The sequence below is a fragment of the Hyla sarda genome, chromosome 2, assembly GCF_029499605.1.
Source record: "Hyla sarda isolate aHylSar1 chromosome 2, aHylSar1.hap1, whole genome shotgun sequence".
NCBI lineage: Eukaryota > Metazoa > Chordata > Amphibia > Anura > Hylidae > Hyla > Hyla sarda.
This window is the reverse complement of record NC_079190.1, coordinates 47956635-47980868: the sequence shown is the minus strand read 5'-3', so window position 1 is coordinate 47980868 and position 24234 is coordinate 47956635. Positions and strand designations below refer to the sequence as shown.

At 44.4% G+C, this 24234-nt stretch overlaps 1 protein-coding gene across 6 annotated transcripts in view; it reads left to right on the top strand.

The window, feature by feature from the left end:
• The window catches only part of SKA3 (spindle and kinetochore associated complex subunit 3), a 32934-nt gene that overhangs the window by 8242 nt on the left and 458 nt on the right, over nt 1-24234 (top strand). For 5 of the 6 annotated variants that reach the window (XM_056561731.1, XM_056561737.1, XM_056561736.1 and 2 more), the window contains 10 exons: nt 457-521; nt 6915-7080; nt 10105-10489; nt 14934-15016; nt 15292-15391; nt 17258-17322; nt 18204-18382; nt 20976-21185; nt 22947-23054; nt 23734-23804. In XM_056561731.1, the coding sequence (XP_056417706.1) occupies nt 457-521; nt 6915-7080; nt 10105-10489; nt 14934-15016; nt 15292-15391; nt 17258-17322; nt 18204-18382; nt 20976-21185; nt 22947-23054; nt 23734-23804 (1432 nt within the window). The remainder of the gene's footprint in view (nt 1-456; nt 522-6914; nt 7081-10104; nt 10490-14933; nt 15017-15291; nt 15392-17257; nt 17323-18203; nt 18383-20975; nt 21186-22946; nt 23055-23733; nt 23805-24234) is intronic. The other variant, XM_056561732.1, reaches the window with a different exon arrangement.

The following is a 24234-nucleotide window of genomic DNA, read 5'->3' as shown; positions in this document are numbered from 1 at the left end:
GTCCGGGCATGCTGGGAGTTGTAGTTTTGCAAAATCTGGAGGTCCGCAAGTTGAAGACCACTGTTTTATACCATTCACATTACGAAATTCTGGATCCCAGACTCATTAACATGTTCATTCTTTCGGCTGAATCTGCTATAAAAAAAATGCATTGTCATCTATAGAGAGAGCACATTTCCAAGCAGGCCGGCTGCCTATGGATATTACATTGTGGGAATGAGCCCTTAGGCTGGGGTTACACTAGTATAATAGAATTGGGGTCCATATTGTGGCCAGAAGTCCCAAACCAACTGCAGGTCTGATGCCCCAAACTGACTACTGCCATGTATTGGGACTTCAGGGCATAATACATACATTATAATGCATCCATATTATGCTACTGTGAGCCCAGCCTTAGATCCATGTACAAGGACACATTACCACGGTTTTCACCCTATTTCCTTTTTTTTTCTCCAGACTATGAAGAGGAATCTCCAATGCGAGTACTGCATGACCTGCGCTCAGAAGTCATGAGCGTAAAGGTAAAGTTCATGAATAAGATTACAGTGATCCCTCAACTTACAATGGCCTCAACATACAATAGTTTCACTATACAATGTACAGACAGTCCAGATCTGGGAAATGTGTCAATGGCTGGAAGAACTGGCCAATCAGAATGGGCATTTTACTGGTAAAACACATGTATCACTGAAGCGTATGCACTGACTGGTGTCTGTTAGCGCCCCCTACAGTACAAGGAGGTATTACATATTCCTGTGCCAGGATTAGCTGCTTGTTTGGACACCAGGTGGGGGCGGCTCCATGTTACTTTTTTGGGACACTTGGCGGCATGTATTATTGCCTTTTACACCACTTTTCTCTACTACAAATTATGCGCAAATTATGCGTTTTTTGCGCAGTTGCGTTTTTTCTTTTTCCAAAAAATCTAAGACTGCTAGCAGGGACACGTAGAAAAGTGTCAGACGCTACACTGTTTAAATCCAAGCAAACATGGCTCTTCAAATTGCTTTTTTTGTGGGGGTTTCTTGTTGGAAGTGGTTTGTTAATATGTGATTTCATTGCACAGTGTTTCCCCTTAGGTTACTAAGCGCATGCGCCCCTCCCTGCCGGCTCTGACGTGCACGCTGCCCTGTATTGACAGAGCAAGTGCTCATTCCCTCACTTCAAGAGCACTCGCTTCTACTGTCTATGTGCTCTGTCAATGCAGGGCAGCGGCGGCGCGGGCACGTCAGAGCCGGCAGGGAGGGGCACATGCGCTGTGGACCACTGTCTTCCTACACGGTGGTCCCAGCACTGAAAGAGAGGATAGGCGTGGCGGCGGGGCTTTGCGAACCCCAAACCACGCCTATCCGACTGTGCCTGACACCTGTATAAAAGTATTTTATAAGTTAGAAAAGAGGAAAGGCTGGCCATAACGGTATGGTTAGACTCACTATATGGTAGTCTGGGGGGTAATAAATGATGACAGTTCCGCTTTAATATGTTGAAATAATATACTTAGTATATATATGAACACAAGTGCTACTTTAGGTAGGACAGAATTATAGGGACAGAAAGCTGCCGATTAATTGATATGGTTCCTTGTATACCATATAATAGAGTATTAAATATAAAAATATATATAATCTGTGCTAAAGTGCAAAAGAAGCTTTAAATATTTCTCGAGAAATTGTAAGGTGCAATGTGCTGCAATTTACCTGTATCCAATCATTAATGAACCACTTAAGGATTGATAAAGTGCAATGTGCTGCAGTGTATATATAAGTAAATATAAATAGCTATATATTTGAATAAAATAGGATGATTAGAGTGCTATTATAGTTTTCTATGCATTTACATCAGTTACAGGCGCAATGCTCTGCATCCGTTGGAATTAAATACCTGTATTTCCTTAGCAGTGCGTTTTCCTGGTAGGCTTCAACTTGAAAGCAATAAAGTGCACTGTACTGTATTTCCTTCAGAGTGCGTTCTCCTAATGGGCTTCCAAGTTGAAGCCTACCAGGAAAATGCACTGTCATGATCACACCCTATCGGTCCAGCCAAGACATTATGTGATGGTGCAAGGGTTAAGGCCACCAGATGGTGCAAGGGTTAAGGCCACCAGACCTCTGGGTATCCACTACTAGTCCCAGCAGGTCACCAAATTAACCCTTAGATAAACGTGTTTCCACCAGAGCTGCCTTCAGAAAGGTGAGCTCATATATTTAGAGATCAAAGACCAGCGCTGATTAATTAAACATTTAATCTGATAAAAGGTATCACAGTGTGTATATATATATATAAATACAGGAACAAATGACATACAGGTATAACAATATATAAAAGAGTTTTTCAAGGCAAGTTCAGAAAACAAAAGATGAAGATTACAGCATGATGATATAGCAGTCCATGTGAGTGCTGTTCTTAGGATGGTCTTGTCAGCTTTGGGCACAGCCTTGAACAACAGTTGAGTCCAGCATTTTAAGTCTTATCTGCTTCTTTGGAGGGAAACTCCATTCCCCCCCTCCCCTCTGATCCCAACAGGTGGGGCATCTCTCTTCCTGACCCCTTATCTGTTTGATTATATGATGGGACCAGAGTGCATGACTTCAAAGGAGATACCAAACAGCCAGACCCCCAATAAAATACACAAACCCACAGTCTGAATGACCTCTCACCCCCAGGTCTTAGTTTATACACAGATACAATTAAAACACATGTATGTTTCCATAATCAGGCCTTGGGCCTGACACCTCCCCCTTAAGATGGGGACAGAGAGATCTTGCCTTTCCAGGCTGATAGATCTGTCTCCATTACTCCTCAATTTCTCCCTGACGCGATCGTACCAGTACTTCCGCCTGGACTGTGCTGCTGTGAGGTTGTCATGTACCAGCCCAGTCAATGCCTGCATCCTGTCCCTGAATCTCAGAACATACTCCACCACAGAAGTCTCAGGGGCATGTAGCCCCCCTTCCCATTCTCCCCTAACTAAATTTCAGGGTCCCCACACTTTGTGACCATATAATAACTCAAAGGGCGAGAAACCTGTAGGCTCTTGGGGTACCACCCTGTAAGCAAATAACAGATGGGGTAAATACTTTCCCCAGTCTCTGCCCTCCGATTCTACAAAGGTTTTTAGCATTTGTTTCAAGGTGCCATTGTTACCGGACACTCTGTCCAACCAATGTAGAGGGTTGTGATCAGTTATGACAGTAAAATCCCTGCCATACAGGTATGGCTGTAATGTTTGCAAAGCCCAGACCACAGCTAGACATTCCTTCTCTATGACCGCATAGGCCACTCCCAAATGTCCTGCCAGGGGGGTCTCGTGGGCCAACCTCAGCAGCTCTTTCCTGTACTGCCTAGGAACCACTAACGGCCTTTCTCCCTCCTGGGCCCCTAGCATGCCTTTGGAAAGGGACTCCCAGTACAAGATATCATTTCCCCAATATACCCGATGCCCCTCTGTGTCAACACCTGTATGTTCAGCAGGTTGTCTCAGCCCTTCAAGGGAAGGGGCACTGCGCAGAGCTTCCCGGAAATGCTAATTTCCCTCCCCCCATCTTTGGGCATCAGGGAGCACATTTCCCCCAGGTTAACTAGCATATCCACCTTCCTCTCCCTCAGTTCCAGACATAACAATGTTACAGGCATCATACGCAGGGCTATCACTCCTTCCCTCCTCCTTAGGCTCACAGGATTGGGACATATCACTCACTGCTGGTCCCTCATCCTTAAATGTCACCAGGGGCACACCAACCCCTCCCCCTAGCCCATCTCCACTAGGTTTTGGCATTGGCACCACATTTTACAATACACCCCATTCCACTTTTGGAAAACAATTATCAATCCCCTGCACTCCCTCCCAGTTACCACATTTCGCAGTGTCTCCCAAAGTCTCGCACAGTACCTCAGAATGAACAGGGCTCTCTCCTAGCCCATCCGGTGTGCAGGTAGTGTCCTCTGGAGCATAATGACAGAGCATCCAACCCAAATCATTCCCCAGCAGAACATTAACAGGGATGTCCTCAGAGACCCCCACCTCCCGCAAACCCTTGCCTGTACCCCAATCCAGGTACACACGGGCCATGGGCACAGCAGGCCGCACACCTCCAATTCCTTTTAAAGCCATGGTTCTTCCAGGGATGATGTCCTCTGTATCCACCACTTCAGGCCACACCAAGGTAAAGGAGGCTCCAGAATCTCGCAAACCCACTGTCACCCGGTCACCCACAGTTACACTCTGCAGGTTATCCGCTCTTTTCTCCACCGCTCCAGACACCAGAAGAACGGCTGTGTGTCCTCCAGCTACTGGTGGAGAATTCTTTTTGTTGGGGCAAGTGGCACTCAGGTGCCCAATATTGTTGCATCTGTAACATCGGCGGGTGTCCCCCTGACCCAATGTGGTTCTTATTGCTTTTGGTGATGATGGCAAGAATTTCCCGGCTGACCTGGTGGTTCTTTGTGGTTGTGTGGCTCCCCTCCAGGTACTTGCTCCAGCTTGTGCAGATCCACGCTTTGCTGCTGGCGCCCGGTTGTTGGCAAAGTCATCTCCTAGTTCTGCTGCTTCCATGGCTGTCTTGGGCTTGCGGTCCAAAATCCACTCTCTGGCTTCAAAGCTCTGTGTTTGGAGAAACTGATCCAGGACCATCAAGTCCTCCAGGGCCTCATAGGTAGTGACTTGTAGGCCCCCAGTCCATTGCCTGAATGCAGTCCTTAGCTGACCTGCATGTTGAGTGCAGCTTTCTGTGGCGCTTTGTTGCAAAGTCCTAAATCTTTTCCGATAAGCCTCTGGAGTCAGATTAAAACTTTTTAGCAGGGCAGATTTTATTGCCTCATAGTCCTGGTCACTTTCAGATGGAAGCGAAGCAAACACATCCAGAGCTTTCCCTCGCAACCGTGGGGTTAGATATCAACCCCCCTGTTCCTTAGGTAGATGGAACTGCTGGCAAACCTTTTCAAATCCCCTCAGGAACACATCCAGATCACCATCTTTCTCCAACATGGGGAAATGTTCCAATGTTTGTGGTCTCCTTGATCCTGCACATCACTCCGTGCGGATGAAGCATCCCCTCTCAGCCTCAGAACCTCCAGTTCATGCCTTCGCTGGGCCTCTCTTTCTGCCGCCTCTCTCTCTCTCTGCAGCTCATATCTGTGCCTCTCTCTCTGCAGTTTGGTACTAGAGAAGCAGTTGGAGTTTCATATTGGCATCCACATTCCCAAGGTGTTGTAAGGCAGTCCGCATATAAGAGTCCAAGGCCTCATGTGGAGTACTGTCCTGATGGGGAGTAATGTTGTATTCCCCAGGAGATATCAGTCCTTGGATGGCAGTTCCAGCTGTAGGACTTTGTCTCATGTCACTCAGCTCTTCTGCACGGGCATCATACTCCACAAGATCAGCAATAAGTTGTTCCTTGTTCTTTCCTGCAGTAGGGATCTCCTTTTCTTGGCACATTAGGTAAAACAGGAGATGGGGAGGACAGAACTGTCTTGCACTCTTTTTGTATGTCTTTTAAACCAGCACTGAGCTCTGTCTTTGGAATTTACACATAAGAAGATGTATGCAATTTCTTTTTTAGTGCTAAGATTTCCTTACAGGTAAAATACAGCAAGCACTAAAAATCTCTAAATATATCCCGACGCTGCCACCAGTTGTCAGGATCACACCCTATCGGTCCAGCCAAGACGCTAGAGAGAGTGTGATGGTGCAAGGGTTAAGGCCACCAGACCTCTGGGTATACACTACTAGTCCCAGCAAGTCACCAAATTAACCCTTAGATAAACGTGTTTCCACCAGAGCTGCCTTCAGAAAGGTGAGCTCATATATTTAGAGATCAAAGACCAGAGCTGATTAATTAAACATTTAATCTGATAAAAGGTATCACAGTGCTATACATAAAAATAAAGAAACAAATGGCATACAGGTATAAAAATATATGAGTTTTTCAAGGCAAGTTCAGAAAACAAAAGATGAAGTTCTTACATGATGATATAGCAGTCCATGTGAGCGCTGTTCTTAAGATGGTCTTGCTAGCTTGTGGCACAGGCTTGAACAACAGTTGAGTCCAGCATTTTAAGTCTTATCTGCTTCTTTGGAGGGAAACTCCATCCCCCCCCCCCCCCCCCCCTGAGCTGGTCTCATCTTATGGTACCCTATAAAATAGGGTGACAGGCGCATTTATTTATCTCTTGAGGTGAGCTGCCATCTACTAGAGGCGTCTGCAGCCCCGACATCTATTTTTTTTCTCTTTCTTGCTGGGGGTAATACACGAGGTGCCATCCGTGCAGTCTCTTTTTTTCTTTTCTTTACTCCATTACATATTCATAGTCTGGGATATGAATTTCCACCACAGAATTTTCCACTCTGCAGGTGTATCCGAATCCCAATAAACATAATGGGGGCTGCTGCATCAGAATTTCTCAGCTTGGATATTTTATGTAAATAGGCCTGGGAGCCAAGGGAGTTTGTCCTGGTGAATCACTAAAGAACAATTAATTAATTAAATATTTCTCATCCATGTTATTCAGTATAGTAGATATTCTAGGCCTTTTTGTTAGAAAAGACAGAAGTCCAGTTCAATGCATTCTCGAGAGCAATGGGGGGGGGGTCTCGGAGGTCGTACCCCTGTTGCTTATCTAGTTGATGATGGGAATACCCCTTGAACTGTGATCGCAGAAACTTTGCTAGTGTTGCATAAGTATAGAACAGTGTTTCCCCAACTAGGGTGCTCCAGCTGTTGCAAAACGACAACTCCCAGCATGCCCGAAAATCCTTCGGCTGTCCAGGCATGCTGGGAGTTGTCGTTTTGCAACAGCTGGAGGCACCCTGTTTGGGAAACGCTGGTATAGAATCTAGTAATGGGTGGAGGATACATAGCAGAGGGGCTTTGTATTGTGTTTTACATCTGTAATCACTGATATGATTTCTTTTACAGACTGATATTCAGACGACACTGGAGAAAAACGAAAAGAAAGGACAAGACCTGAATAATTTCCTAAAGATCTGTAAGGTGCTGCAGCAGAAAAATGCCTCAGACATCCAACAAATCCGAGACACCTTCCAGAACTACGGATATAAACGTCTAGAAAGTGAAACGCAGGGTAATGGAATATATGTCATTAGTTATACAGTGAGGCTATGGCTCCGTGCATTACCCACAAGTCACAGATAAAATGCAGAATCGCTACAACCACAGTGCTTGCCAGGGAAACGGTCACAAGTTTTCAACTTTGTTAGTTTTCTACTCATGAAAATTGTTAAAATATACAGTGGTCCCTCTACTTACAATAGTCTTCTCTGGACCATTGTAACTTGAAACCAGACTCAACATACAATGCTACAGACAGTCCAGATCTGTGCAATGTGTGAATGGCTGGAACTGACCAATCAGCATGGGCATTCACTTGTAAAACACCTGTATTCCTGAAGTGTATGCACTGACTGGTGTCTGGTAGCGCCCCCTACAGTACAGGGAGGTATTAAATGTTCTGTACTCTGTACCTGTGTCAGGGTTATCTGCTCCTTTGGACACCAGGTGAGGGCGGCTCAATGTTTATTTTTTTAGGACACTTTATGTACTGTACAGGACCCTGAAGAAGTTCCTGTCCTCTACATAGACAGTGATTTACAGGGAGACTGGTCTGAAGACTATATGCTGATGCTGCCCCCCTGGGTTCTGCCCGCACCTCCCCGCTTATCAAGGAGAATGAGATGAATATTGATCAGTAGTGTTGAGCGCGAATATTCGAAATGCAAATTTTTACCGAGAATATTGCCACTTCACGATTTCGCAAATATTTACAATATAGTGATATATATATTCGTAATGACAAATATTCATTTTTTATATTTTATGCGAATATTTATTCAAATATCGGCACTTCCAGACTGGACACTGATCCCTCCCTTCTTTTAGGTGATATAATTGCGCATGCGCACTATGGGAATTTCATTACGATTTTTTGCATGGAAAAAAGAGAACAAACCTAGGGAATATGTGAATTTCGCAAACATAGGACAAATTTTCGTCCATACATTCGTGAAATATCGCAAATTCGAATATGGCCCCTGCTGCTCATCACTACTGATCAATGGGGTGGCGGGAACGGGACCCACGGTACATCATCAGAGGTGCAGATAATCTTCAGACCCGCCCCCAGTGCAGTTAGCACAATCTTGCAATATGCAAATGAGCTTTTATCTCAGGAATGGCTGAACAGATTGGGGTAAGAAATACCCACACTAACCACATGTATATCTAGGTAAGTGAGGTTGATCAGGTAAGTGAGGTCATTGTTCCTTTAAAAAACGCAGATTTTGCTGTGTTTTTCGACTTCCATATTGAAGTCAATTAAGAAAAAAATAATTACAGCAGCTCTGACACAACAAGCGACCTCCTGTAGAATTAATATCCACATCACAGGTCACGTTCTACTGTGGATTTTTTTTTTCCTGCAGAATGTGGATGAGATTTATTAAATTTAATCCACATGTTTGCAGAAAAAATTTTCATATGGAAAATCTGTGTAGAAAATCTGCAGCAAATATGCCACATGTGACACTACTCTAAGGCAGTGTTTCCCAACCAGGGTGCCACCAGCTGTTGTAAAACTACAACTCGCAGCATGCCCGGACAGCCAACGGCTGTCCGGGCATGCTGCAAGTTGTAGTTTTGAAACAGCTGGAGGTGCCCTTTTTGGGAAACAGTGATTTTTTGGGCTATCCGGGCATGCTAAGAGTTGACTTTGCAACAACTGGAGACACACTGGTTAGGAAACGCTGCACTAAAGGCTTGCTCACACAGCAAAATGAAGAGGCTGAAAATCCATGCAAATTCAGAGCCGAATTTTGATGCATATTTACTAGGGATCGACCGATTATCGGTATGGCCGATATTATCGGCCGATAATCACAATTTTTGGCATTATCGGTATCGGCAATTATCTTGCCGATAATGCCCCGCCGCCCGCACCGCCACCCCGCCGCACCGCACCCCCGACCCACCGCACCGCGTCGCACCCCCCACCGTGATGCTGGGCGGTATACCGGTATGGATTTTTGCCCATACCGCTATACCGGTCGGGCCCCTCCCCCACCCTCCGAGTCAATAAAAAAAATAAACTTACCCGTAATGGGGGTGGTCCGGGCCATCCATCCTTCCTTCCTTCCTGTAGTGTGCGGGGGCGTTCCGGGTGGAGGGTGAACCGGTACGGGCTGTCCTTCTCCGGGGGTCATCTTCTCCACTCCGGGCAGGCTCCGGCATAGTACACTGCATAGACGTCGCTACGCCGTGACGTCAGGTGCGTCGCTGCGCACGGGCGTCTATGCGCAGCGGCGTCTATGCAGCGTACTAGGCCGGAGCCTGCCCGGAGTGGAGAGGATGACCGCCGGAGAAGGACAGCCCGGACCGGTTCACCCTCCACCCAGAACGCCCCCGCACACTACAGGAAGGAAGGATGGATGGCCCGGACCACCCTGACAGGTAGGGGGAGAGAAGCGGGTGGCGGCGGCGGCCTATGGCCCCGCAAAAGCCACTGCAGATCATTGATTTAAAGTGCCCGCTTTAAATCAATGATCTGCAGCGGTGTCGCAGGGGTTAAATAGCCGATAACTTATACCGGAATGTCGGTATAAGTTATCGGCTATCGGCCCTAACCTCCACCGACTATCGGTATCGGCCCTAAAAAAACGATATCGGTCGATCCCTAATATTTACTGAAATCTGCAGCAATTTTACTCAAACGCTCAAATAATAAAAAGTTCCCCTATAAATATGCGATCCAGTTTTAAATAAAGTGCACAGATTTTCTGCATTTTATTGAGTGTCAGTTGTTTCCCATTGAAGTCAATGTAAGACGTATTTCCATGTGTAAACGCTATTTGGACGTGGAGCGCGAGGTTTTAGCTCCTCCCTGCCGTATGGGAGAAAACGTGATGGGAACCCAGCCTTAGATGTGTTTCCCTCAAGCCCCCTGGTTAGCCAGGCTCCATGCCTGTTCAGTAAATTGACCACAGACTGATCAGTAATCCAGTCCCTTGTATTTGGTCCATATGATCAGGATTCGTACACTTCTTCAATATTCTAACAGTGTTACCAAAACTATATTGTGCACTTTTTATTGCAGAAAATGACAAAGCTGCTGAAGAAGCAAAACTTGAGAGTGCAGAGGAGGACAAGGAGAGCTCCGATCCACAAGGCCCTCCTCCCCCACCAGTCACTGACAAGCTGAAAGCCTGGGATTTTCTGCGCGGCCCCCAGCTCTCAGACTTCGGTCTGTCTCATTACCAGATGCCGGCAATGTGGGAGCCACAGGCCTATAAGAAAGCTCCGGAAGAAAAGCCCAAGCCCTTATATAAGGACATCCGCACAATAACTGTGCCGAAGACCCCAAAGTATGCCTTGTGTAGGGAAGAAGACTTCTCACAGATCCAGCACTTTGGGATTAGTGACTACAGTGCCAACCTGAATGATGACTATACAATAGCGCTAATAAACAAGAAAAAGGCAAGGTATGTGGTAAATGTACAATGTGTTTCTCCTAGATCAGTTCTTGCTCTCCCCTGACACTTTCATCCATAAACACAACCTCTACAATCTGAAATCCCAAATGTGTGTGCTTATTGTTTGTCTGGTCGCTCTCCTTACATGTCTGTTGTGTGCCCATTATTTGTCTGGTCGCTCTCCTTACATATCTGTTGTATGCCCATTATTTGTCTGGTCGTCCTCCTTACATGTCTGTTGTATGCCCATTATTTATCTGGTCGCTCTCCTGACATGTCTGTTGTGTGCCCATTATTTGTCTGGTCGCTCTCCTTACATATCTGTTGTGTGCCCATTATTTGTCTGGTCGTTCTCCTTACATGTCTGTTGTGTGCCCATTATTTGTCTGGTCGTTCTCCTTACATGTCTGTTGTGTGCCCATTATTTGTCTGGTCGCTCTCCTTACATATCTGTTGTGTGCCCATTATTTGTCTGGTCGCTCTCCTTACATGTCTGTTGTGTGCCCATTATTTGTCTGGTCGCTCTCCTTACATATCTGTTGTGTGCCCATTATTTATCTGGTCGCTCTCCTGACATGTCTGTTGTGTGCCCATTATTTGTCTGGTCGCTCTCCTTACATATCTGTTGTGTGCCCATTATTTGTCTGGTCGTTCTCCTTACATGTCTGTTGGGTGCCCATTATTTGTCTGGTCGCTCTCCTTACATATCTGTTGGGTGCCCATTATTTGTCTGGTTGCTCTCCTTACATGTCTGTTGGGTGCCCATTATTTGTCTGGTCGCTCTCCTTACATATCTGTTGTGTGCCCATTATTTATCTGGTCGCTCTCCTGACATGTCTGTTGTGTGCCCATTATTTGTCTGGTCGTTCTCCTTACATGTCTGTTGGGTGCCCATTATTTGTCTGGTCGCTCTCCTTACATGTCTGTTGGGTGCCCATTATTTGTCTGGTTGCTCTCCTTACATGTCTGTTGGGTGCCCATTATTTGTCTGGTCGCTCTCCTTACATATCTGTTGTGTGCCCATTATTTATCTGGTCGCTCTCCTGACATGTCTGTTGTGTGCCCATTATTTGTCTGGTCGTTCTCCTTACATGTCTGTTGGGTGCCCATTATTTGTCTGGTCGCTCTCCTTACATGTCTGTTGGGTGCCCATTATTTGTCTGGTTGCTCTCCTTACATGTCTGTTGGGTGCCCATTATTTGTCTGGTCGCTCTCCTTACATATCTGTTGTGTGCCCATTATTTATCTGGTCGCTCTCCTGACATGTCTGTTGTGTGCCCATTATTTGTCTGGTCGTTCTCCTTACATGTCTGTTGGGTGCCCATTATTTGTCTGGTCGCTCTCCTTACATGTCTGTTGGGTGCCCATTATTTGTCTGGTTGCTCTCCTTACATGTCTGTTGTGTGCCCATTATTTGTCTGGTCGTCCTCCTTACATGTCTGTTGGGTGCCCATTATTTGTCTGGTCGCTCTCCTTACATGTCTGTTGTGTGCCCATTATTTGTCTGGTTGCTCTCCTTACATGTCTGTTGTATGCCCATTATTTGTCTGGTCGTCCTCCTTACATGTCTGTTGGGTGCCCATTATTTGTCTGATTGCTCTCCTTACATATCTGTTGTGTGCCCATTATTTATCTGGTCGCTCTCCTGACATGTCTGTTGTGTGCCCATTATTTGTCTGATCGCTCTCCTTACATGTCTGTTGGGTGCCCATTATTTGTCTGGTCGTTCTCCTTACATGTCTGTTGTGTGCCCATTATTTGTCTGGTCGTTCTCCTTACATGTCTGTTGTGTGCCCATTATTTGGTCGCTCTCCTTACATGTCTGTTGTGTGCCCATTATTTGTCTGGTCGTTCTCCTTACATGTCTGTTGTGTGCCCATTATTTGTCTGGTCGCTCTCCTTACATGTCTGTTGGGTGCCCATTATTTGTCTGGTCGCTCTCCTTACATGTCTGTTGTGTGCCCATTATTTGTCTGGTCGCTCTCCTTACATGTCTGTTGGGTGCCCATTATTTGTCTGGTCGTTCTCCTTACATGTCTGTTGGGTGCCCATTATTTGTCTGGTCGCTCTCCTTACATGTCTGTTGTGTGCCCATTATTTGTCTGGTCGCTCTCCTTACATGTCTGTTGTGTGCCCATTATTTGTCTGGTCGCTCTCCTTACATGTCTGTTGGGTGCCCATTATTTGTCTGGTCGCTCTCCTTACATGTCTGTTGGGTGCCCATTATTTGTCTGGTCGCTCTCCTTACATGTCTGTTGTATGCCCATTATTTATCTGGTCGTCCTCCTTACATGTCTGTTGTATGCCCATTATTTGTCTGGTCGTCCTCCTTACATGTCTGTTGTATGCCCATTATTTGTCTGGTCGTCCTCCTTACATGTCTGTTGTATGCCCATTATTTGTCTGGTCGTTCTCCTTACATGTCTGTTGTGTGCCCATTATTTGTCTGGTCGCTCTCCTTACATGTCTGTTGGGTGCCCATTATTTGTCTGGTTGCTCTCCTGATATGTCTGTTTTAGTAAATTCTTATAATAATCCGCACAGAAGCAGAACATTTCTACAGGATCTTTTCTTACAAGTCTACATACTGCTGTTCCCTTTTTGTCCTCTTGGAAATGTAAGAATAAATTGACATTTGGGTGATACCATTCCCATTGTTGGGGCCAGCCCCTTGTGGATTGGAGCTTGTAGGAACACATAATCGATTAAAGGAATGTTAAAGAGGTTGTCCAGGATTAGAAAAACTTATCTGACTTCTTAGAAAAACAGCACCATACCTGTTCTCAGGTTGTGTGTGGTATTGCAGCTCAGTTTTGTTAACGTAAATGTAGCCAAATTGTAATACCAGACACAACCAGAATACAGGTAAGGAGCTGTTTTTTGAAGAAAGGTCTCTGTTTCTCTAATCCTGGATAACTTTAAAGGGGTACTCTGGTGAAAAACATATATTTTTTTAAATGAACTGGTGCCAGAAAGTTAATCAGATTTGTAAATGACTTCTATTAAAAAATATTAATCCTTTCAGTACCTATTAGCAGCTGTATGCTACAGAAGAAATTCTTTTCTTTTTGACTTTCTTTTTTGTCTTGTCCACAGTGCTCTCTGCTGACACCTAATGTCCGTATCAGGAACTGTCCAGAGCAGGAGAAAATCCCAATAGCAAACCTCTCCTGCTCTGGACAGTTCCTGACATGGACAGAGGTGTCTGCAGAGAGCACTGTGGACAAGACAAAAAAGAAATTCAAAACGAAAAGAATTTCCTCTGTAGCACACAGATGCTAAAAAGTACTGAAAGGATTAAAGGGGTATTCCAGGCAAAAACGTTTTTAATATATCAACTGGCTCCGGAAAGTTAAACAGATTTGTAAATTACTTCTATTAAGAAATCTTAATCCTTCCAATAGTTATTAGCTTCTGAAGTTTTCTAACTGCTCGATGATGTCACGTCCCGGGAACTGTGCATGATGGGAAAATATCCCCATAGGAACTGCACAGCTCCCGGGACGTGACATCATCATTGAGCAGTTAGACAGAAAACTTCAGAAGCTAATAACTATTGGAAGGATTAAGATTTTTTAATAGAAGTAATTTACAAATCTAGAAAGGGATTGAAGAGGCTCTTGCCAATCTGTTAACCCGAGGCCTGAGCTGCCCAAATGACGCCTACACCCACGGTGTCTAGCAAAAATACAATAGATAAAGAAATTGGGGCTCAAAGGTCTGTGAATATTTGATAGATAATTTATTTATTTGTAAAATTTGATTAATGTACAATTGATAGAAAAAATGATATTCATAAATAGTAAATATTATAGTGGTCTGTGACCTACAGGGCCCTTGTAGGTCAGCTAGACTACAGATAGTGTAAGATAAAATCAGTTTATATGTAATGGAATAAAACAATAATATAAACAATAAAAACATAAAAAATATATAAATGGTATATGGTATTTATAACATTATATTTATATTGTTTTATTCCATTACATATCCACTGATTTTATCTTACACTATCTGTAGTCTAGCTGACCTACAAGGGCCCTGTAGGTCACAGACCACTATAATATTTACTATTTATGAATATCATTTTTTCTATCAATTGTACATTAATAAATCAAATTTTACAAATAAATTAATTTTATATCAAATATTCACAGACCTTTGAGCCCCAATTTCTTAATCTAATTTACAAATCTGTTCAACTTTCTGGCACCAGTTGATAAAAAAAATAATAATAGTTTTCCAGTGGAGTACCCCTTTAAGTAAATGCACCTCTAGTGACTGGTGAGAGTTGTGGACCTGTTCCTGTAGTAAATGCACCTCTAGTGACTGGTGAGAGTTGTGGACCTGTTCCTGTAGTAAATGCACCTCTAGTGACTGGTGAGAGTTGTGGACCTGTTCCTGTAGTAGATGCACCTTGCATATAATTCTCACTCCCATTTTTCTGTCACAGCAGCGGTCCTGAGAAGCCAAAGGACTCATCCAGGGACTTTAAACACCTGCTCGCCACCCCCTCACATCTGACATACAGGAACGGTAAGTTATCACGTGACATCACTGATCTGTCAACATAGGTTTATACAAAGGAAAAGACCTTTGAGCAGGTGTCCATATGTCCACATCTACTCCGTCTAGGACATTATAGGACACTAGGGGCCTAGAGATGTAGAACGTACCAGAACCAGTAATCATTTTGTTCTCCGCAGGAACGCATTGCTAAATTTGTGCGACAAATTTACACAAATTACACATGTGATCGCTGCTGCTGTTTGGAATTCCCATCATTTCACTGTAAATCCATTTATTCACAGATTGTGTGGACTCCCCTCTGCCACCTGTGTTCTGCACCCCGGGACTGAAGGTGCATAAGAAAGGAAGCTTTGATGTAAAGGATGAAAAGTGTAATGGAGAGTAAGTGGAGAGTATGTATAGGGCATAATGGAAGCTGTGAATTAATCCGAGCAGGGGAACAAAGGGTACGGCACGTCTAATGCTCCCCCCCCCCCCCCCCCCATGCCTTCACACCACAGTTGGGCTATCCATAGCACGTATACATCGGTATCCTGTCAAAATGGGACCACAGCATATATGAGCACTTATAAACACAGGCCTAAAGGGGTACTCTGCTGCTCAGCGTTTGGAACAAACTGTTCCGAACGCTGGAGCCGGGAGCACGTGACATCATAGCCCCGCCCCCTCATGCTGTCACACCACGCCCCCTCAATGCAAGTCACTGGGAGGGGGCGTGACACCCCCTCCCATAGACTTGCATTGAGGGGGCAGGGCTATGACATCACGAGCTCCCGGCTCCAGCATTTGGAACAGTTTGTTCCAAACGCTGAGCAGCGGAGTACCCCTTTTAATGGCCCATACATATTCAGCTAGTGACTGCATCAGGGTCATTTTCCAAATGTGTGTAAGTGTTTTGACTCTGACCCTAAAGTGCAACAAACCACGCTGTAGGGTCTAAGCCTAAACACACAGAGGCTCAGAATATGAACCAAATGTAGTCACAAGCGTCTGGGTCATTAAAGTCTTAGAGCCTGTATCTGTGTTCGGATATGTTGCCATCCCATTTTGGTAGGATACCATCTCCTTGTGTAATAGGGGTCGTACGGCCGACATCCAGCAGTCATTTGTTTGGCCCCACTAGCATGATAATTGAGCCCCAGTTTTCTTGATCTGCACTTTTCTCAGGCACGGGTCTGCCCATGTATTATAACCTTAAAGGGGTACTCCGGTGAAAAACTTTTTTTATTTTTTTTTAAATCAACTGGTGCCAGAAAGTTAAACAGATTTGTAAATTACTTATATTAAAAAATCTTAATCCTTCCTATACTTATTAGCTGCTGAATACTACAGTGGAAATTCTTTTCCGTTTGAAACACAGAGCTCTCTGCTGACATCATGACCACAGTGCTCTCTGCTGATATCTCTGGCCATTTTAGGAACTGTCCAGAACAGCATATGTTTGCTCTGGGGATTTCCTTTTACCCTGGACAGTTCCTAAAATGGACAGAGATGTCAGCAGAGAGCACTGTGCTCATGATGTGAGCAGACAGCTCTGTGTTTCAAACGGAAAAGAATTTCCACTGTAGTATTCAGCAGCTAATAAGTACAGGAAGGATTAAGATTTTTTAATAGAAGTAATTTACAAATCTGTTTAACTTTCTGGCACCAGTTGATTTAAAAAAAAAAAAAAAAAAGTTTTTCACCAAAGGGGAACTCCTGTGCTTACACACCTTATCCCCTATCCGAAGGATAGGGGATAAGATGCCTGATCGCGGGAGTCCCACAGCTGGGGACGCCCGTGATCATGCACGCGGCACCCCGAGCGTGTTCGCTCTGGAACTGATTACGGTCGACCGTAGGGCCGGCGGCGTGTGATGTCACGCCCCTGTGTGACGTCACGCTCCGCCCCTCAATGCAAGCCTACGGGAGGGGGCGTGATAGCTGTCACGCCCCCTCCCATAGGCTTGCATTGAGGAGCGGAGCGTGACATCACACCGGGGTAGGGGCGTGACGTCACACGCCGCCAGCCCTGCGGTCGACCGTAATCAGTCCTGGAGCGAACACGCTCGGGGTGCCGCGTGCATGATCACGGGCGTCCCCAGCTGCGGGACTCCCGCGATCAGGCATCTTATCCCCTATCCTTTGGATAGGGGATAAGATGTGTAAGCACAGGAGTACCCCTTTAAGGAAATGCAAGCACATGAAAATAAACATAGAATTTGTTAAGCACAATTAACATTTTCTCTGCATATGTTGATTTTTCAGTGACACAGATGATGCCACCTCTTCAAGGGACATGAGAAGCGATGTTTGTCAGTCTCTGAGAAGTAGTAAGTTCCTTCATGCAGAACATTCCGTAGAATATACTAAAGTAGGAGGAGCCAGACTGTAGTCTAGTGTAAACATTTTCCCACGGTCAGTGCACAGTCTAGTGTAAACGCTGCCCCCACTGGTCAGTGCACAGTCTAGTGTAAACATTTTCCCACGGTCAGTGCACAGTTTAGTGTAAACGCTGCCCCTACTGCTCAGTGCACAGTCTAGTGTAAACGCTGCCCCCACTGGTCAGTGCACAGTCTAGTGTAAACGCTGCCCCCACTGGTCAGTGCACAGTTTAGTGTAAACGCTGCCCCTACTGGTCAGTGCACAGTTTAGTGTAAACGCTGCCCCCACTGGTCAGTGCACAGTCTAGTTAAACAGAGTTGTAAATTACTTCTGTTAAAAAATCTTAATCCTTCCAGTACTTATCAGCTGCTGTATACTACAGAGAAAGTACTTTTCTTTTTAAATTTCCTTTGTCTGACCACAGTGCTCTCTGCTGACCCCTCTGTCCATGTCCGAAACTGCATAGCAAACATATGCTGCCTGGACAATTCCTGACATGGACAGAGGTGTCATCAGAGAGCACTGTGGTAAGACAGAAAAGAAATCCCAAAAGTAAAGAATTTTCTCTGTAGCATACAGCAGCTAAATACTGGAAGGATTAATCATTTTTAAATAGAAGTAATTTACAAATCTGTTTAACTTTCTGGCACCAGTTGATTTAAAAAAAAAAAAATTCCATCGGAGTACCCCTTTAATGTTTCTGGCCAGTCTGACGTCACATAGATCCCAGCAACACTCTGTATATAGTGGCACATAGGTGTGTGTGTGTCTAGTTTAAGACAAATATTACTGAAAATCCATTCACCTAATGTTTAATGTGTTTATTCAGACACTGTGGATTCCCCTCTTCCCCCAACTTTTTGCACACCTGGCCTTAAGGTTCAGAAGAAAGACCTAAGCTGTGCGCATCCAGAACCATCAGAAAGTAAAGCGCCTCCGGTGGTCAAGGCTTTAGACACCCCGCCAGTACCTAGCTTTGAGACAAAGTGGCTGAAGAGTGACACAATAGTAAGTCCTGCCTCTTATTCTCACGGTTCACATGGGGGTATTGTACATTGTATTGTTCTTATAAGGTTCGTCCAGCACCTCTCTCCCACCTGAACTGCCATTGGACTTTGAGAGATGCTGCACGTCAGATGGGACAGTTGTAAAGGCAGTTACCTGACCCCCTGCAGGTATTCTGCACTTGGCAGCTCTTACATGATACTTTCTGTGTGTCGGACCGGTTCCCTTTAAATCACTACAGCCCTTTGCTTTAGCCCTTTAATTAGATTAAAAAAGTTTAAAGGGGTACTCCGCTGCTCAGCATTTGGAACAAACTGTTCCGAACACTGGAGCCGGGAGCTCGTGATGTCATAGCCCCGCCTCCTCAATGCAAGTCTATGGGAGGGGGCGTGACAGCAGTCACGCCCCCTCCCATAGACTTGCATTGAGGGGGCGGGGCTATGACATCAAGAGCTCCAGCGTTCGGAACAGTTTGTTCCAAACGCTGAGCAACGGAGTACCCCTTTAAATATCAAAACTAAATGGCTATATACGAACTGACTGTAGAGGGATCATTCTAGCTTAGGAAACATGGTGATCGCTGCAGCATCAGCAGTCTCTGCAGACTGTCTCTGTACCGGAAGTGTACCTTGGTTCACACATAGTGCGGGCGATTTATCATTTGCCGGGTATCCCTTTTTTAGGGTGCCTTCACACATACAGGATCTGCTGCATATTTTCTGCAACTGATTTTGCCACCCATTGAAGTTAATGGGTAGCAAAATCAGCTGCACTAAATATGCAGCAAAAAAATGTAGCAGATCTTGTACATGTGAACAGTTTTTGAGCACGACCTTTTTGCGCACAATTTATAAAAATGCATAAACTTTTGTCATACACTTTGCTCCAAAAATTCCCTCCATTACCTATGGGTTGTTAGTGTATAACCTGCACCTGGCAGAGGCAGAGTACAGATGTGCCTAAATTTGCGATTAAAAAAAAAAATTGCTTGCAAATTAGAAACCATGAGGTGAAAAGTTTACAATATGGCGAACAGGGTGAAAAAAAATATAAAACACATATTTAGCAAAAGTAAATGATAAATTCTGTGCAAATTCAAAACTAAGAATATCCTGCTCTTTACGCTAAATATGAACAAAATGGGTTTGATAAATCTGTGCTGCCTTCATAGTCATGCCGTATTGGAGAATATAGTGTACACTATGCTGTAATAAACACAGCTCGGTCCCTTTACTTACATTGGCCTCAGGTTGCAATAGTTTCAACATACAATAGTCTTTTCTGGACCCTTGTAACCAGACTCAACAAACAATACTACAGACAGTCCAGATCTGTGAAACGTGTCAATGGCTGGAAGAACCGGCCAATCAGAATGGACATTTTACTGGTAAATCACCTGTATTACTGAAGTATATGCACTGACTGGTGTCTGGTAGCGCCCCCTACAGTACAGGGAGGTATTACATGTTCTGTACTCTACCTGTTCTACCTCCTTTGGACACCAGGTGAGGGCGGCTCCATTTTACATTTTTAAGGACACTGTGTGAACTGTACAGGACCCTGAAGAAGTTCCTGTCCACCACATAGAAAACGGAAAAAGAACAAAAAAAACGGGTCGCGCTCTTGTGTGATATTGCCAAAAAGAAAAGGAAAGGGAACCCACCACCTCACCTAGTGTGTTGTACCGACCTGATGGGAGGGTGCAACAGTGGTATGGGAGGTATGAGTGAAGAACGGTGGATGCAGTATGCAGCTCTATCTCCCCTATCCGTGTCCGCTAGGTAGATAAAAATGGGGAATTTGTAGAGCACTCCTGCTAGCAAAGGACGGATTCAAGACGCTACGGTTGCACAGGGCGATTTTATGGGAATTTTTTCGGACAACGCGTTTCGGCACTCACAAGCGCCTTCATCAGGTCCACTAACAAATAAGTTAGATGCGTCCTTAGGTGCCGACTATGCATGAGTGGCTTGCTCTAAGCCACTCATGCATAGTCGGCGTCTCAAGACGCATCTAACTTATTTGTTAGTGGACCTGATGAAGGCAATTGTGAGTGCCGAAACGCGTTGTCTGAAAAAATTCCAATAAATTGTCCTGTCCAACTGTGGCATCTTGAGTCCGTCCTTTGCTAGCAGGAGCGCTCTACAAATTCCCCATTTTCATCTACCTACCTTTTCCTCTACATAGACAGTGATTACAGCTCCCAGCAGATCTTTCTTACTTTTATATGTAAGGACTTTGCTTTATCTATATTAGTTATCTACTTATTTTTCTTTAATCCTCACTTTTTTCCTATTTTTGGATGTCATTTTGGGTCTTCAGAACCAATTACCAGGTTTCCATAGAGTTATGGGGGGATATTTCTCTAAACCTGTGTAGAGGAAGAGTAGTGCAGTTGCCCCCTATCCAATAAAGGAGCGATCTGATTTGTTGCTCTGGTCTCCTGCACCGCTCTCTCTTTCTGCACAGGATTTGCTATATCTGCCCAATGGTCTCTATGTACAATGGTCGTCCTGGAATCTATTAATATTGTAATTTGAGAGAACACTGTATCAGTAAATGTCCCCAATCTTAATAGAGCGCCTCTATCTTTCAGAGAACTCTGGACATCACTGAACCTATTATTCCAAGGCCCGATCTTTCCTATAGTCTGGACCTAAAAGTAGCTGCTCCTCCAGTTTTACAATCGGATAAGTATTTCGAAAAACCAACTAAGACCTCCTCACCCCCGAAGATGAGGGATTTCTGTATTGGGACTCCACCCCGTCCGGAAATGACTTCCTGCTTAACTGAAGATCTCTTCAAGGTATTTTCCATCATCATCTTCATCACAACAAAATGGACAAATTAATGTTTTCACTTCCTTGGCTTCCAGGTCTATGAATTTCTGTATCCAGGGCAGTGGTCTCCAACCTGCGGACCTCCAGATGTTGCAAAACTACAACTCCCAGCATGCCCGGACAGCCAACGGCTGTCCGGGCATGCTGGGAGTTGTAGTTTTGCAACATCTGGAGGTGCGCAGGTTGGAGACCACTGATCCAGGATATATTGGACAATACTCTGCACTATTCCTTGTCATGATCCATTATGTGTCCATCTTTTATTTATTTTTTATTTATTTTTATGCAGTCAGTCTTTATAACTGTTAGATAAATGGGGAAAGATTTATTATTGCAAATGTGCCAAAATTTTAGCATACTCCGAGCCAAGAACCGACTTGCGTGACCTTTATTACATTTATTATGTGCTTTGGACACTTGGCTGAATAGCTTATTGTAAAAAAAATAAAAAAAAGTATTTACTCCCAACCTGTATGAAGATTAAAGGGGTACTCCGGGTACTTTGATGGAAAACCATTTTTTTTTTTTCGAATCAACTGGTGCCAGAAGGTTAAACAGATTTGTAAATTACTTCTATGTAAAAATCTTAATCCTTCCAGTACTTATCATCTGCTGTGTATGCTCCAGAGGAAGTTGTGTAGTCCTTTCCAGTCTGACCACAGTGCCCTCCGCTGCCACCTCTGTCAGTTCCTGACATGGCGAGAGAGTCGGAAAAAAAAAGGAGGGATTCTGACAAGCGCTGCTGGGTGGGGATGTTGAAATGAATCTCAAAGAATGCCAGCGGTAACACAGGACTGATGTTTATTCAATTAAAAATGAAACGGGACAACGCGTTTTGGCGCGCACGCACGCCTTCCTTTACAGTCTGTAGTCCTGATGTGCTTCCTGTGTGCCGGCATATAGGAAAGCACATCAGGACTACAGGCTGTAAATTTTGTGGACCTGAGGAAGGAGCGAGTGCACGACGAAATGCGTTGTCCTATTTCATTTTTAATTGAATAAACCGCGTTTCGGCGCACACTCGCACCTTCCTCAGGTCCACAAAATTTACAGCCTGTAGTCCTGATGTGCTTCCTGTATGCCTGCACATCAGGACTACAGACTGTAAAGGAAGGTGCAAGTGCGTGCCGAAACGCGTTGTCCTATTTCATTTTTAATTGAATAAACATCAGTCCTGTGTTACCGCTGGCATTCTTTGAGATTCTTTTAAACATCCCCACCCAGCAGCGCTCGTCAGAATCCCTCCTTTTTTTTTGCCTCTCACTATATACCTTCCATACCCCTCGGGACTACGGACCAAAAGGGACCAGGGCAGCAAACTGGCCACATCCTTTTCCCACCCACCTTCATAGCCCATGACACTTGGTGTACTCGGTGTACTTGCCCTACCGAAGGTCAGTACAACACCTTGGGTGTTGGTGGTGGGTATTTATAGGTAGTATCCATTTCCTTGGCTACTAATTACTACACAAGAGAGCGCCCCGCATTTTTCTCCTTTCTTTTTCTTCAAGTTCCTGACATGGACAGAGGTGAGCAGAGAGCTCTGTGGTCAGACTGGAAAGGACTACACAACTTCCTGTGTGGTATACAGCAGCTGATAAGTACTGGAAGGATTAAAATCTTTAATTAGAAGTAATTTACAAATCTGTTTAACTTTTTGGCACCAGTTGATTTGAAATGTTTTTTTTTCCACTGGAGTACCCCTTTTAATGGTTATTTCTTCACAGCACAATCTGAAGTTGGCCTCCCCTCCGAAAGTATCACAGTATGAGAACGAGTTGTGGACACCCAACCGTCCTGAGATGACATCCTGCATCACTGAGGATATTTCACAGGTACTTTCACCCCTTAGTGACAGTCAGTTTGGACCTAATTTTTCTTCCCGCCAGCATAGCCTAATGAGCGAATTTTTATTTTTTTAAATATAATTATATATATATATATATATATATATATATATATATATATATATATATATATATATATTTATATTATAAAATAAAATTAAAATTAAAAAAAAATATATATATATATATATATTTTTATTTTTTTTATTCTTTTTGCAAGGTAAATTTTACTTTTTTAGTGGCATTTGTTTTTAGGGTCATATAACTTTTTATATTGATGAACTTTTATACATTTTTTCATACAGTGGAATAACTGAGAAAATGTGATTGTCTCTTGACACTTTTATTGCCACATTCCAAGATCCCCTAAGTTTTTATTGTTTTCTTGTTGGGGCTGTTTGGATGGCTTGTTTATTGCAGGAAAAGTTTTTAGGGTTTTTTGTATCCTTTCTAAAATAAAGTCCCAGCATGCCTCTCTCTGCCCAGTATAAGGTGAGATGACCCAGGAAGAGATGTGGTCATCACGGCTGGTGGGGCAAAGAGAAGCGGCTAGAGGGCTGTCCTGGTGGTTCAGGCAGAATGAAAGTGATGGCGGGTTCCCCTTTAATCCTAATTACAAGTAATAAGTCTCCTTTTAAATAAAAAATGGTGTCTGCTTCTGTTTTAGATATTATCGCGGTATTGTGAAAATCCACCCAAACCATCGTGGCAGAATGCATCTGAGAATAAAGAGAACAGGCGAGTCTAAGGGAATGGTCATTAATGACACCAAGGTCTTTAGGATGGCATCCATTATGTTTTATATCTGTTTATTGTTGTTGATACCAGTCTTTAAAGGGGTACTCCACTGGCCAGCGTGGAACAAAATTTTCCGAACGCCGTTTCCGCGCTGCGGGGGTCGACCATGCCCCTCGTGATGTCACGACACACGCCCCCTCAATGCAAGTCTATGGGAGGGGGCGTGACGGCTGTCACGCCCCCTCCCATAGACTTGCATTGAGGGGGCGGGGGCTATGACATCACAAGCTCCCGGCTCCAGCGCTCGGAACAGTCTGTTCCAAACTCTGAGCAGCGGAGTACCCCTTTAAGACCTATTGTACCACAAGCACATTGACCTATTTTTTACAGATATGTAATACAGGGCCCATACTGTGCTACCATCTACTAA